Source organism: Manis pentadactyla, chromosome 10, assembly GCF_030020395.1.
Source record: "Manis pentadactyla isolate mManPen7 chromosome 10, mManPen7.hap1, whole genome shotgun sequence".
In the NCBI taxonomy this organism is placed as follows: Eukaryota; Metazoa; Chordata; class Mammalia; order Pholidota; family Manidae; genus Manis; species Manis pentadactyla.
The window spans coordinates 13,689,591-13,704,424 of NC_080028.1; the positions used below are offsets into that span (position 1 = coordinate 13,689,591).

The window sequence follows — 14,834 nt, forward strand, 5'->3', positions numbered from 1 at the left end:
CTAGACTGTAAAGACCAGGCTGGCAGGGGACTGTTTGGGGACAATTCGTAGGGACTAGCACAATGCTGAACACATTGTAGATCCTGGATGGATGGATGGATGGGTGGATGAATGGGTGGGTGTATGGATGAATATGAATAAGTAGAGAGACTGGTGGGTGAATAGATGGATGGAGGGTGGGAAGGATGGAAGGATGGAAGGATAAACTCAGCTTTCTCCTTCTGTATCTTTCCCTCCTCACCTTGACAGCCCTATGCCCTCTTCCTAATCAAATACTCAATATTCCCATGGTCCCCTTCTTCTCATCCTCCTTATACTATCTAAATCCCTTTTCCAGAATAATCAGGAATTAGTGCACTTGGTATGAATTAGCTTTCAGTGTATTGCCTTTCCCACAGCCATTTCCCTAGGTTGGGCTCTTAGTAGATGCTCATTAAATGTTTGCTGAGTGACCTGCTTAGCCTTGTCAATGCAAATTCACTGTGCAATGGTGATTGTAGACTTTCAGGTATCTGTGGGAATGAGGGTGACGCTGTGCCACCTTTGGAGAGGAGTGGGGTGGAGGACAAGGAGAAGACACTCAAGCCCCATCTCTGCAGTCATGGTGAGCGGGTGGCTGAGGGCTCTCCTGCCCTAAGGAAGGCCTGTGCTGTGGAGGAAGAGCTGCTCACAGGGAGCAGCCCGGGGGCATTTCCGTGATGGTGTAACTGAAATGGGAGTTTCGTTCAGAGCAAGAGGGACAGTGCCACCTTCCTCCTTCCGGAGAGGGGAGACGATGTTTCTTCCCCAGGGACACACGCAGTTGACCTCGGCCCACTGCCCCTCCGTTGAAGGACAGGAGAGAAAGGGATGAAGATTAAACACCTGCCATGTGTCAATACATGAAGAAGCTTGTGGGGCAGCACTAGGGAATCGCTGGCAGAGCCGGGCAGGACCAGGGCCTTCTCCAACGCCAGCAGCGCCCGCCTACCTCTTCACCTGGAGACGCGAAGCCCGGCTCCTACTACCTACCAGGGAGCAGCACACGTGCTAGCACAATGAGTGGACCTTTGTCATACTCTGTGGCTTGGGGCTCTGGTGGGTCTCAGTTCCTTAACCTCCGCAGATCCCTGTACACGTGCAAGAGGGCTTGTCACCCTCATAGGGTCTCTCTCTGAAGCCCCTAATTGCAAGGAGGCACAGAGAGACTGCCCTATCACTGGAGGGTCCCCCCTGGCAGCGGCAAGGGGCCAGGAAGGGTAGCTCTTCTTGGGAGTAAGTAACGGAGCTAGGCTTGGATCTCTGACTTGGGCTTCTGCACTCAAAGCCCTGCTTTGCTGCACCCACAATCTGCCACATGACTCCTCATCTTGGTCCTCATGGCTGTCCACCCTCACTGGTTTCCTGGTGGTCCTCCTGCTTCTGTCCAGGCCACAGATGAACAACCAGCATGTTGCGTAAGGAAGATGAAAGTCTTCCCGGGGCCAGAGCCTGTAACCCCTCCCCTTCCAGGGCGACCTGTGGGAAGACATCTGTGCTGACAGAACATTCCCGACCCCTCCTCCCTGGGAAGAGCATCGCCAGCGCCCAGCCGCATGGACTTCACATCCCAGATGGATTTATTAGAAGGGTGCTGCTTGGACACAGGTGGAGCCTGTTTATGCTAATTCTCCTCTTCCTCCTGCCCCTGCTGCAGCTGTGAAAGAGCTCAGTGCTGCTGCTCATAAATCTCTCTCACACACCACATCCCGCCTCCCCATACCAGGGATCTCCTACCCCAGGCAGCGCCGGTTTTATAATATTCTCCTTCCTGGTGCCTCTGATGTAGCGGTAAAATATGAGACCACCCACAGAGAAGGAAGCTTCATGGACTCGAGCTCCCTCCACCCCCTCCCCAAGGCCAAGGACTCTCGAGTGATTGGCTGGGGTATTCAGGGAGCTGGTTGTGAGAATAAACACATCAGGGCATTAGGAAGGGGCTGCGTTAGGGAGGCGGAGGCCTCAGGCACAGCAGGGCTGTCCATTTTGCCTGAGGTCCACCAGCCAGGCAATTTAAGAGGCAGCAGCCCCAGCCCCCAAGACATCTCCAATTCCAGACCATCCCTACCCTTCCCTCTGCCAGACAGAACTGTTCAGAGGCAGCTCAAGCCTGAATGAGCACCCCCCCAACCCCGGCAAGGAGGCAGCAGTCTGTGTGGCCTGTCAGGAGACAGACTTCTGACTCCCAGCCAGGCAGGGGGATGGACTGCCTGACCCTCAGCCTCAGCCTGAGTCTGTCGGCCAGGCCCTGCAGACACATTCCAGAGATGGGCAAAACAAGTGCTTCTGCTGGGAAGGTGAGGCCTTGTGGGGGCAGAGCTGCCTGGGTGGTATTGGTAGTGCAAGGTGCTCTGGGTTCGGGTGAGAGTCAAGCTGACGGCTGCCGACTGTGCAGGTTGGACACTGTACAATGACCACACATTGTAATCAGCATGGATTTGTGTGTTACAGCAGTGTGCCAGTAGATGACAGTAAAGCATCTTGAGAACGGGATACCCTGTGGCCTATCCCTGGAAGACATTATTCATTTTCCCAGTCAGCAAACATTTGTTAAACATGTGCCTTGTGCCCTAGCCCCCCCACCCTCCTGCCGGATACTGGAAATTCAGTGAGCATTGGGAAGTAGTTTTGTACTTCCAGAAGCTCACATGCTAGGTGTATGGGAGCAGGGGAGAGACAAATAATAATATGACACAGTGGTATTTTTATAATGCTCAGGTGCAATCTACTGTGGGAACCCAAAGGAGGGACACCTAACCCAGCTTCATGAGGGGGGTGCTTTTAAGGGAAATTTGATAGAGTAGGTGAGGATCTAAGACTAAGAGAAAAGAGGCAACCAGACAGAGAAGAGCAGGAAGCCATCCTAAGCAGAAAGAACAGCAGGTGCAAAGGTTCAGAGGTGTAAACATGTAGGATGTGTTTAGGAATGTGCAGGAAGTTAAATGTGTCCATGAGGTGGGCAGAAAACCAGATGAGAGGTGGGCTATCTGTCAGCAGGGTCCAGATCATGAAGGACTGAGAAGGTCTGGACTGAAGTCTGAAAATTTTGAAACCTAAGATCTAACTCACTTGAGTTGCTGCTTAAGAGGTTTTCTGTAATTTTGAGCAGGGACTTCTTCATTTGGAACATGTAGGGGGCTGATCCTGCCCTACTACCTCTCAGGGTTGGCATTAGGGTCAATAGAAGGGGTATGAAGGGGCTTGCAGGCTTTTTATACCAGTGTCACCTATTTATTATCATTTTGGTCATCCATCACTTACTGCACACATGGCTCAGACTGAAGCAAGGTGAATCATAATTCTGTTTTGTAACCTCCGTGAGTGCAAGCTTGTGTTTGGGTTACCTGTGAATGCCCACTACCTGGCACCATTGGCACAGAGTAAGCATCCAGTAGTTCTTTGCTGGTGGTGGTGCTTCTGATTCAGGGCCTGGGCTGTATACTTTGGAACTTAATATGTGCCAATAATTGGTCTAAGTACTTGATATATCTTGTCTCATTTTCTTCTCAAAACCACCCTGTGAGAAAGCTATGATTATTATCCCCACTTCCCAGATGCAGAAACTGAGGCACTGGAGGTTGAGTGAGTTACCCAAGGTTGCATAGCCAGTGAGCGGTAGAGCCAGGAGTGCACCAGGTGGCTCGGCCCCAAGTCCACTCCACTCCACTGCCTTGTTGCACAGAGGAGCAAGTGAATTTGTCACCACAACCTTGGCAAATGAGGAAACTATGACCTAGAGAGGGTAAGTGCCTTGTCTTAGAACACATGGTGAGTGAGTCGTGGAGCTAAGATTTTGCCTAGGCCTGTATGATTCCAAAACCATGCTTTTCCAGTGTATGATTAGTTACCATCTTGAGGCTCCAGGCTCACCTAATACTTGTTTTAAACCCAAGCTAGAGGGGCCCTTGCACTGAGTCCTGCACTGGCCCTTACTAGTTTATACCCTTCCTGACTGCACAGTAAGGCCCTACACCAGGGCCCTGCAGATTGCTCCCTTAGACCATGCACTGGGGACCCAGACTGCTAGAATTCCCTGTCCAAAGGGACCCAGGCCCAAGTCCTGAGCATACATAGGCCAATTCCCTGGTCCATCTTCCCAAAGCATGTCAAAGGACAGCCATTGACGGGGGCCTGAGCAAGGAGATGAAGCTCAGCCACACGGGCTGAGCCATCCTTTAGCCTGCACAAGAAGCCCCAGGGGTTCAGGACAGAGAGGAGGGGGGAAGACAATTAGGGGGGACATTGGTAGCCAAGAGGGGGTGATTCCTGTGCTGTCATGCTCTGGGCAGAGCCCTAAGAATTCTAAGATGCCTAAGTTCCAACCCTTCCGGGTCATGATGGTGTATTTGTCAAGGAAGGAAAACAGACATGTTTTATTTAAATGTTTGCTGGCTGAATTTATCAATTTTACATATTAGACACATGATACCCGGGCCTCTGTTTGTTCTTTTGCCCCACAAGTGTTAGGGGTGAACTTCATCCCAGTGTCTGCAGTTTGCCAGCCCTCCGTTTAAGGACTCGGGATTAAATACACAAACCACATGAAAACGTTCCCTTTGCGTGAGGCTAATAGCGCACAGATTTTGTCAAACACCATCCCTGGGAGAAAAACAAAAACGGTCAATTCATACTAACAGTTCCTATGCCACTAAAATCCTGTCTAGTTGACATCTAAGCCTATCAATATTATAAGAAAAAGTGGCATTAATATTAGAACTATCGGTCAGTGATTGAGGCACTCTTGGGAAGAGATGAACTCCATGGGCACTGGCTGTGTGTCAGTAGAGAGACGCTGGAAGCAGATACACTGAAGCTTGATCAGAAAATCTGTAGAAAGTATTCTCTCTTTCACAAATGGAAGATTGAAAAAATAGATGAAACATGATAGGATGTTCCAGGAAAAGAATAAAAAACTGAGAAGATTCTTGGATACAATGTTTACAAAGTATTAATTAGAGCTTAATCACATGGCCATCGCTAGCTGAATGGAGAGTTGGAATAAACATGATTTGGGTGCCAACCTGTAAACTCTCTTACTGTGGGAAAAGAGGAGAATGGGTATTGGGAGCAAAGAGCAATCTCTGCCGCGGGGAAGTTTTATGGTGATGCTCAACCCAGTGCTCAGTTTATAGCAAGTGAGTCAGAGCTATTAATTTCATCACACAACAATCAAAAAGAGCAAATGGAAACTTGTGTTACTTTTGCTTTGTGTTGGGGGTGTCATCTAAACCCAGGAGCAGCCCAACGTTTGCTGCCTCTTCTTCATGTCGAGCCAAAACATAGATGTGGAATTAAAAGGTTCAAGTCCCTTAGGCAAAGTATTTGTCTCTCTGGTCGCAGTCCCTTGTTCATAGGATGGAAATAATAAGGCCTCCTCCATGGTGGTAGTTGTGACTGTAACTGAGAAAGGCTGCAGGCTAAAGCCTACAACCCAGTTTCTGGCACAATGTAAGTACTCGACAAATGTTTTTTTTCCCATCTACCTCTTCTCTCATTTATTTATTCAACAAGTATTAACTGAGCTCCCACTGTGTGTTAAACACTCTGGTAGGTGTTGGGAATAAAGGATGAGTAAGAGGTTGTTTCTGACCTCAAGGAGCTATACTGTAGTTTAGCGGGACGCAAGCATTGAACACAGTTCCTAATTATGCTTGTAATAAGTACTATGAAAGAAAAGTAGAGGCTGAGAGGAGAACCTATATGAGAAGCGTTGAAGGAGGCCAAGATTAGGGTGCTAATACAGAAAAAAAGGGCAAGTGGGTGGATTTGAGAGAGAATTAGAATGTAGGATTAGTGAGGATAGGAAGAGAGAAAAGTAACAGGATAATGCCTGTGTTTCTGCCTTAAGCAGTGGGTGGATGGAATGCCATTTACTGATAATGGGGAAGATGGAAACAGGAGTGTAGGGGAAAGGTGCTGGATGGATGGATGGAAGGAAGGAAGGAAGAGAGGATGGAGGGAAGGAAAAAGGGAGAGATTAGTTCTGCTTCACTGGACAGTTGGACAAACAAATGGGTAGATGAAGAGATTGATTTAATAAGTCCTTTATGGAGTATATAGGGTGTAACTCCATAAAATAATTCTGCAATATTTATTTATTACATAGGATTCTTTATCTCATTTGATCCTTAAAACAATCCCTAGATGTATGTCATGCTTTTTACATATGTCTTCCTTTTACAGATAAACTGAGACCCAGGGAGGTCCAGCAACTTGGCAGAACCGGAACCGGAGCCTCCAATTCTCTCATCCAGTACTCTTCCCAATACATGTAAATAATGAGAAAATCATTGGTCACAGTAGAAGGAGGGAGCAGGAAGGGAGCAAGTGTGTCTGGACAGATGCCTCCAGGGCTAAGGCCTTCGGGAGAAGGGAGAAAAGACTACAGCAATCTGTATTCTTAATTAGTACCTTTCTTCCTTTCCTCCACAGGGCCAAGTATTTCCTTGGAAAGAAGGTGAATGGAGAGATTGAGATCCGAGTGGAGCAGGTAGGTGGGGAGCGGAGTCTTCCGGGCTCTTGCCATGACCTTTCTCACAGCTGGAGTCATTCCCAGGGGCAGCTTGATCCCTCCTTGTGTTGTAATGATGAGCCAAGACTACCAGAAAAATCCTGGCTTCTTATGGGAGTCTCACTAAATCCCAGAATTACTTAGTCCAGTGGGTTTTGTTTTAGCAGCAGAACGTTTCCTCAAAGGAAGTCTTAGGAGCCCATTCTGTGAAACAGAGACAAGTAGAGCTTCTGCAATGGAAATGGGCACAAGGAGCCCCAGATCTGTCCGCTGCATTCTGTTCCACCTCCCCCTAATCCCCTCATGGTCCCCAAGGCATCTCCTCAGAACTTCTTGGGCCAGGGAGCCTAGTGTGAGACACAGTGGGTTCAAATCCCCGCTCTCATTTCTGCCTATTGGGCAGGGGAGTTGATCACTCTGAGCCTCAGTTTTCCATGTCATTGTTGGGATTAAATGATTTAAACCTAAAAAAGGATTAGAATCGTGAATACTAGCTCTTGTTAATACCACAAATACCAACATCCAGGCCCCCATTTTATGGGAAAAGGAAACACAGGCTTGCTCACAGCTATACGGGAAGTCAGTGGCAGAATTAGGACTGAACTTGTGACCTCCGGATCTAGGACTCATTCCATTCATTCAGTGAACACTTTTGGGCACTTACTAAATGCTACGCTTGTGTTCAGCCTTAGGAGAGCCCATCAGAGCCTGGGCTCTGGAGCCAGACTCTAGGTTCAAATCCCAGTGCCACCTCTTACTAACTTTGTGACTTTTGTTGCGTGATACTTAAGCCCTCTGCAGCCCAGTTGCTTCATCTGTACAAATGGGTTATAATCATAGGGTGGCTTTGAGAATCAAATTAATTAGTTCATGAAAAGTACTTTGAAGTGCCTGGCACACATTAGGCATTAGTAAATGTTACCCACTTACCATCATCATCATCAAGGCAAACAGTAAGATAGGACAAGGGCCCTGCTATAAGATGAACTCAGAAAAATGCAATAAAAAAATAGAGAGGTGTGTGGCTCTTCCAGGGCTTTTTGAGTTTGGTGTTGGAGAAACAGAAAGCCTTTCTGAGCATCAAATTTGAGTTGGCTTAATATTCAAACACCTACAGCTTGAATTTCAATTTGATCCTGTGGCTTTCAAGTCAGTCCAATGTCTACTGGTTTTCCTTCCATGGCAAAGAGCAGGTTATTTTTGTTCACTTAACCAATATTTGTCAAACGTCTGCTGTGCTAGCTCGGTAACATGTGCGGAAGGAGGATATAGAAGCAGAGGCTCTTTCCCAAAAGGCTTGTGGTCTAGGAAGGTAGGCAAGGTCAGTCTTCACAGAACCTTGACACAGGTGGAGTCCAGGAAGAAGAGGTCCAAACTTAGCACTATGGGTAGCAGAGGCCACGACTAACTGAGGGTGTCAGAAATAGCTTTGGGGAGGGGGTGGTATTTGAAATGGATCTTGAAGGATGGATAGGATTTCAGCAAGGGGAGATGGCAGTGTGAAGAGCCTGTGAGATGGATGCAGTGTGAGCAAAGATAAGGGGACTTGGAAGTACAGAGTGTGGAACAGTAGGAGGTCCAGTTTGTTTGCCTCCAAAACAGGACATATCATCTTTCCCTGCCGTCAGCCTACCTGTGCTCCCAACGTCCTTTTGTTGTGTGATAGATACTTAAGCCCTCTGCAGCTCAGTTGCTTCATCTGTACAAATGGGTTATAATCACAGGGTAGCTTTGAGACAGTGCCACCATCTGTCTTCTGCCTTAGCCAGAGCCCTGCACAGTGCCCTGGATGCCTCCCTCTCCCCCCACCAGTGCACACATTCACTTACCAGAACCTGTAGTCCGTGCACGTCTCTCCATCCCCATCGCCTAGATCCTTGGCTGGGCCATCACCACCTCATCTAATTTTCCTCATCAACAGCCTCCTAACTCCATCTCCTCACTTCTTTTTTCACTTTCAATGTATTTTTTGTACTTAAGTCAGAGTGGTCTTTCTAAAGAAAAGCAAGTTAGATTCTTTAAGGTGTTAGCTTTTAAATCCCTTCCCTGAAGATTCCTTCTCTGAGCCCTCACACCCAGATCTAAACCAGCTAACCTGGTTCTTCCCTTTCGTAGCACCCCAACTTTTCCTCCCTAGCCCTTATCCATACATTTGGGTGTGGGATGATTTGCATGAGGGTAAGGACCATGGCTGTTTGGATCTCTTGTTAAGTAGCAGAGGACCCGGCACATAGCAGAACTGAAGCAAATATTTGTAGAATGAATAATTGATAGATTCCACAGATTCCAGGCTGCTTGTCAGGTTCCAAGGGGAAAAATCACTGCTCCTTAATCTCCCCTCAAAAATCTGAGTTTTCCGTAAACCATCTGGTAAGCACTCCGTGGCCAGTTTAACTAGCCCAGTCTCATACCATTTGTGAAAGGCCCAGAGGCATGTTTTACTTCTACCCTTATATCTCAGTGCTACCTCTGGCCCAATTTATTGGTACAAAATCTATGAGCAAGAGCATCACAGGGAATTGCCTTAAGAATAACTCACCCAGGGGCTCTGGGGACACTCAGCCAGTCTGTGAAGGCTACAATCACACTGGAAAACGTTGGCTGATTTAGAGTCATCCTGATTTCCAGCCATCTCCTTCCATGGAAGCCAGAAGGCAAATCCGCCAGGAGACCAATTAGCAGGTCATTTGGGCATTTCGCCCTGGACGACATGCCTTCCTAAACCCGTGCTGGAGTCTGAACTGTTCGTCTTTTCCCATCTGGATCCCTGGGTGGGTCACATAAGCAGCCCCCCAGGAATTGCATATGTATCCCGTCGTACTTGGGAAAAGTCTTAGGATGGAAGCCACTGTTTAGTCTGAGCTGGTCTCACATTTTGGAATCTGTCTCCCAACTAAGGGCCAAATTAACCAGATAATTGCACTGTCTGGATTTTGCTGGACAGAGCTAATGAGTCAGTTGTGGTTGGCCTAGAGGAAGCCTCCGCCCCTTCTCTCTACCCTCTTTCCCCCAGTTCCAAAACTGCTTGCCTCAGCTCTTGCAGAGCCAGAAGTCAAGAAACCCTGGGGAGGCCAGAGGGGGGAAATGCATCGTGTTGCATTCCATTACCCAGTATGCCCTGCAGACTCGGCGGGGTTGCACAGCAGTGTCCCGGGAGGGCCTGAGAAGTTCCAGCCAGGGTGGTTGGCATGTCAAGCTCTCCTCTGTTTATATTTGAGGCAAAGAGTCTTTTTCTCCACAGGTACAAGTCACCCCTCAATGGGACTGTGCACTGAGGATGACGAATGGATTAATATCCAGTAGACTCACGGTTCTCAGAGACGAGTAGACTAGGACTTGGTAGGACAGCCCGAGGCTTCATTCTTCTCTAATAAAAGAGGCTGAAACTATAATAGTCACTCTTTCCTTGGTGTCAATGGAGGTACTAAGGCATAATGAACACCAGTGCCTTGCTCCACCAGATAGAAAGGCAAGAGAAGGTGAAGACCCTGCCCTTGCGTCCGATCAGGGAAGCTGGACAAGCCACAGCAGCGGCTCCCTCTGAGTCCTGTCCTTGTGTGATATTGGAGTTAGGATGGGGTTTAGTAGGTATGTGTGGATTCCCCGGAAGGCTGTTGGTTGAAAACCTCTTTATCTTCTTCTCTTTAATAGTTCCTTAACTTAAATGCCTTCTGGAAGCAAAGGTGGGATTTTTCCCTTAAAATATTTTAAATACTCCAGCATGTTTATTTTTTCTCATGCCCAGTTCAGCCTCCCATCCACAATTCTTTCTGGGGAAACCTTTCCTATAATGGACCTTGGCTGTAGTTATTAACCAAATAATTGTCAGCAAGATAGAGAAATGGAGGTTGGATGCTCTTTCATTTTGGTGGATTATTGATAGTTTGAACATTCCCCCATTAGGAAATGATTACTTGATAGAAATATACCTTGAGAGAAATACATCAAGTGTTTTGCCACAGGGCTCTGCCCTTCACCTTGCCCTGTTCCTTCCCAGCAGAAACTTATCAGATTACATTTGCTAATGACTCAGAGCTGAATGGTAGAAGGAATACACCAGATTCAATTCGATACGATCAAATTGAAGGGGGTCACGATATAAGGTCCTATTTAAAAACTTAGCTGAAGAAGATCAGGCCTGGGGAGACTTAGCTGACTAAAATCATATGAAGAAGAAAAAGATTTAAGTTGCACAAGTACTTAATACTTGTAGAAGGAAGTGTGACCTGGACATGAAGAGTATGTATCCAGAGTCAGAGACTAGAGACGGAATCTTGGCCCCACCATGTTTTGATGGTGCTGACCTTTTACTTATAACATCTCTAACCATCTGTTTCTTCATCTGAAAAATTAGGATAATAATTTCTACCCTCTAGAATTGTGTGGATTAAATGAGTCAGTGTATGTAATATGCTTAGCACATTTCCTGGCACATATTAAGTACTCAACAAACTATAGTTCTGTTTACTGCTTCTCCAAAACCTGATGCAACTTCAGGCTGTATTATCAGACAACAGCATTTAGAATCCAGGAAGGTGATGGTGCACGTACACACAGACACACACACACTCACACACTAGGGTACACACACACACACTCACACACTATGGTACACGCACACACACGCTCACACACACTGTGCTCGCCACACTCTTGTGATGTCACACTGAAAGGGAAGCAGCAACCTGGAATGCCATATGCAAAGCGATTGGAGTGAGAGGAGACTGGCGTCTACAAGCCAAGAGCATCAGTATAAGGAACTGGAGATGCTTAGTCCAGAGACAGAGAGGTCTCTGATAGGACACCGTCCACTCTACAAATTTCTGGCACTCGAATGAATAGTTGAACATAGTATTAACTACCATATGTTAAGTACCTGCAGGATAAGGCTGAATGCTTTTCATTGCTGGGACGGGCACTATCATTACTTCTGTCTTACAGAAACTGAGGCTTGGGGTCAGTAAGTGGCTTTCCTGAGGTTGCCTGATTCATCACTGGCTGGAGCCTGTCTTTGAACGCAGGCAGTCTGACACTTCAGAGCCCTCCTGTTATCCACTACATTTTTCTGCCAGTGTTGCAGATATCAAGAACAATAATCGAATGTACTGGTTAAATCACTTTACACATCTAATCTTACTTCAGCCTCTCCGTAACAGTTTAGTGGGTATGACGACTCCCCATTTGGCATATGAAGAACCTGAGTCTCACAAAGGTTAAAAACCATACTTGAAATCGAATAATGGAGGAGGAATTGAACCCAGGTTTCATCTGCATGTGTGCTGAACCACCACCCTATGTCACTTCACTGGGATTAGAGTTCAGGCTAATGGTACACTCCTACAAGAAGACAGATTTTGGCTTGGTATAAACAGAAACTGCTAAACGGCGCTGAGTAACGATGAATGGGCCGCACTCCTTTGGTAGGTCGGGAGTCCCCTGTGCTGGAAATGCTCCAGAGAAACTGGATGGTTCATTTGTGGAGTATTTCACAGGAAATTTCATAGGAGATAACCTTTATTAACTTTTCTTTTACTTATTATGTGGGTAAAGGTAATGTATTCAAATAGACAAAAATCGAAAAGATAAAAACTGGTGTCTGGTGAAAAGTCTACATCCAGCCCTGCCCTCACCAATCCAGTTCTCTCTAACCATTCACTAACCCGTTCATTTTAAGTTCATTTAACCATTATCACCAGTTCTTGGGGCAACTTTCCAGAGTGTTTTAAATGCACTAATCAAATACACATACCTGCTTTTTCATAAATAGTAAGTTGCTCAGAAAAACATCAACCACTGTAGGTATTTGAGAAGAAGACTTAGTGAAAAGGATTGGTTACAAATGGGCCCTATTACACGGAACCACAGCACCCCACTGTCACCACTGCTGTTGGAGGGTGCTGCTGTCGAACTGCCACTGTTGGAGGACCACGAGGCTGCACCCTCACTGACGTATGGGAACTGCCCCAATCTGCTCTACCTGCTGTTGCCGGTGGTGACGCTCCTGTAGCTATTCCAGAAGCAGAACGGTGGCTCCCTTCTTCCTAAACCTCAGCTCTTGCATGAATGCCTCCCACTGGTAGAAATTAACCAGAACCATGGGCAAAAGAATCTGGGAAGCATAGATTTAGGCTTTCAGCCCCCATAGTGCAGGACATAATATGGAAGGGTGGGTGTGGGGCTGAGCGGCAGCAGACCATGAGCAGCACAGTCCGTCCCTTTAGCAGCTCAACATCTACGCATGCCCTTCTGCTTATCCAGGCCATTCTGCACCCTGACCTTTCCCCTATTCCATTTGGGAGTTTATCCCTTGAGAGTACCTACAGAGCTGCCTCATTCTCGTTAGTGATTGCCAAGGATGCTGTCATGGATATACTGTAATGTATTTTCTTTTTTTTAATGTAATAATGTTATTCATGATATCCGCAAACTGGCAACAGCTCAAATGGCCTTCAGTTGAATGGATAAACAAATTGTGTCATATTCATAGGATAGAATACTACTATGTAATAGAAAGAAATGATCTACTGATACACATAACAAATTAGTACATACTGTTGGATTGATATGAAATGACATGAAATCTAGAATAGGCAAACCTCATTTATAGTGACAGAAAACATCGTGATTGCCTGGAACCAGGGATGAGGGCTGGGGATTGACTGTAAAGAGCACAAGGGAATGTGGGGATTTCTGAGGGGATGTTAATGTTCTGTATTTTCTTGAAATATATCTGGGATTTTTTTTATTGAAGTATAGTTGAAATACTGCATAATTTATTTTCCATACTTTTCCTATTACAAACAATGCTAAACCTCTACCATTTCAAACGTGTGTTAGTATATCCATAGGATTCCTTCCTAGAAACAGAACAACTGATTCCAAAAGTATTGCATGTGGTGGGAGTTAGAATGCACCCTTAGGAATAAAGGACATCCCCCAGCTACTGGCATTGTTACCAGAAGACAGTCCTGGCAGCTGCCCTCTTTTGGAAATGCCTCCCTCAGGTGAGGAGAGCTGCCTTGCCCAGGGTTCCACCTCTTTCCTGGGGTTGGCTGCCTTCACTGGCTGGCACAAGGTGGAGAGACCTAGCTCATGTACCGCAGTTTGGGACAACCTGCAGGGCCATCCCAGCCTTAGAGCTCTTTGTGGGAACGTGGAGGCCTCTGCTTAGATGGCAGTACAGCCCAGCTTCTTCTCCTGCCAATCCTGTGTCCTTCCTTTTCCTTCCCAAACAGTGGCGGCAATTCCCAGAGCCCTCCCACACCATCCTTCTGCAGGCTCTACCCATCTCAGAGTATACCTCCCAGTACATATCCAGCTCTGATAGATATTGCCAAATTACCCTCTGTAAACGTTGTATAGATGATCTATAAGATCCTTCTGGACCCGAATTCTAGGACTCTGCACGACCCATGGGTTCTGGAGTCCATCCTGCCCAGAATGCTCTCCTGGTTAAAGCCCAAGCATTGATGCTGAACTCTGAAGGTCTCCATAATTTGATCTTCCTGTTTGACCTCCTTGTGTTTGAAATTCACCAGAGCTTGGCATTTCTCTGCAGGGCTGAGTCCGGCAGAGTCTACCCGCTCTGATCCACTAAGCCTTGTTTTGTTAACACAATCCTTCAAGATTTATTTGTTTGGCTTGGCTTACCCTGACCTCAGACGTTCTGTTTTGTATTATTTTTAAAAGCGTGCAGATCTCCACAGAGGTCTTTTTCTTTTCAAATTGAAGAACCAGCTGGGGGAATAAAAAAAAAAAGCAGGTGGGATACTTAGGGTGGATTTGCTGAAACATAACTCATTAGAGGAGCGAGTGTGTCCCGCCTTAACCATGGCATTGATTAACGTAGGCTCATCACCATCCTGGATCTGCTGCAGGCTCACCAACTGAAGAGGACAATGGAGAAATGGAAAAACAATAATGTAACGGTGGTAAACTTTAATTGCACATTTACTGTCCGTCAGGTGCTGTAGGGGCCTCCTGTGCAGAAACTCATTTAACCCACATGATAGGCCTGGTGCTCAGGAAGCTTGAGACTCAGAGAGCTTAAACAGATCACCCAGCCAGGGTCACACAGCTTGTGAGAATGTGTGGAAGCTGGGATTGGAACTCAGGTGCAGCTGCCTACAGGGTCCTAGTTCTTAACCAAAGTAGGTCAGGGTATATGTTGGGTCTTGTGTCTGTCTTCATCCATCCTGTTTGCCTTTCTTCTCTTAACTTGGGTTCTTCCCTGTCACATCCTCCTCTTTGGATCTACTGGATAAATTACAAATTCTTATATTCTTCCCGCAAAAGCCTCTTCCTT

General features: G+C 46.7%; 1 protein-coding gene across 3 annotated transcripts in view; it reads left to right on the forward strand.

Moving 5' to 3' along the window:
* SYN3 (synapsin III) overlaps positions 1-14,834 on the forward strand; it is a 448,045-nt gene that overhangs the window by 51,903 nt on the left and 381,308 nt on the right. For all 3 annotated transcript variants that reach the window (XM_036902842.2, XM_036902843.2, XM_057486431.1), the window contains exon 3: positions 6,451-6,508. In XM_036902842.2, coding sequence (XP_036758737.2) covers positions 6,451-6,508 — 58 coding nt within the window. The remainder of the gene's footprint in view (positions 1-6,450; positions 6,509-14,834) is intronic.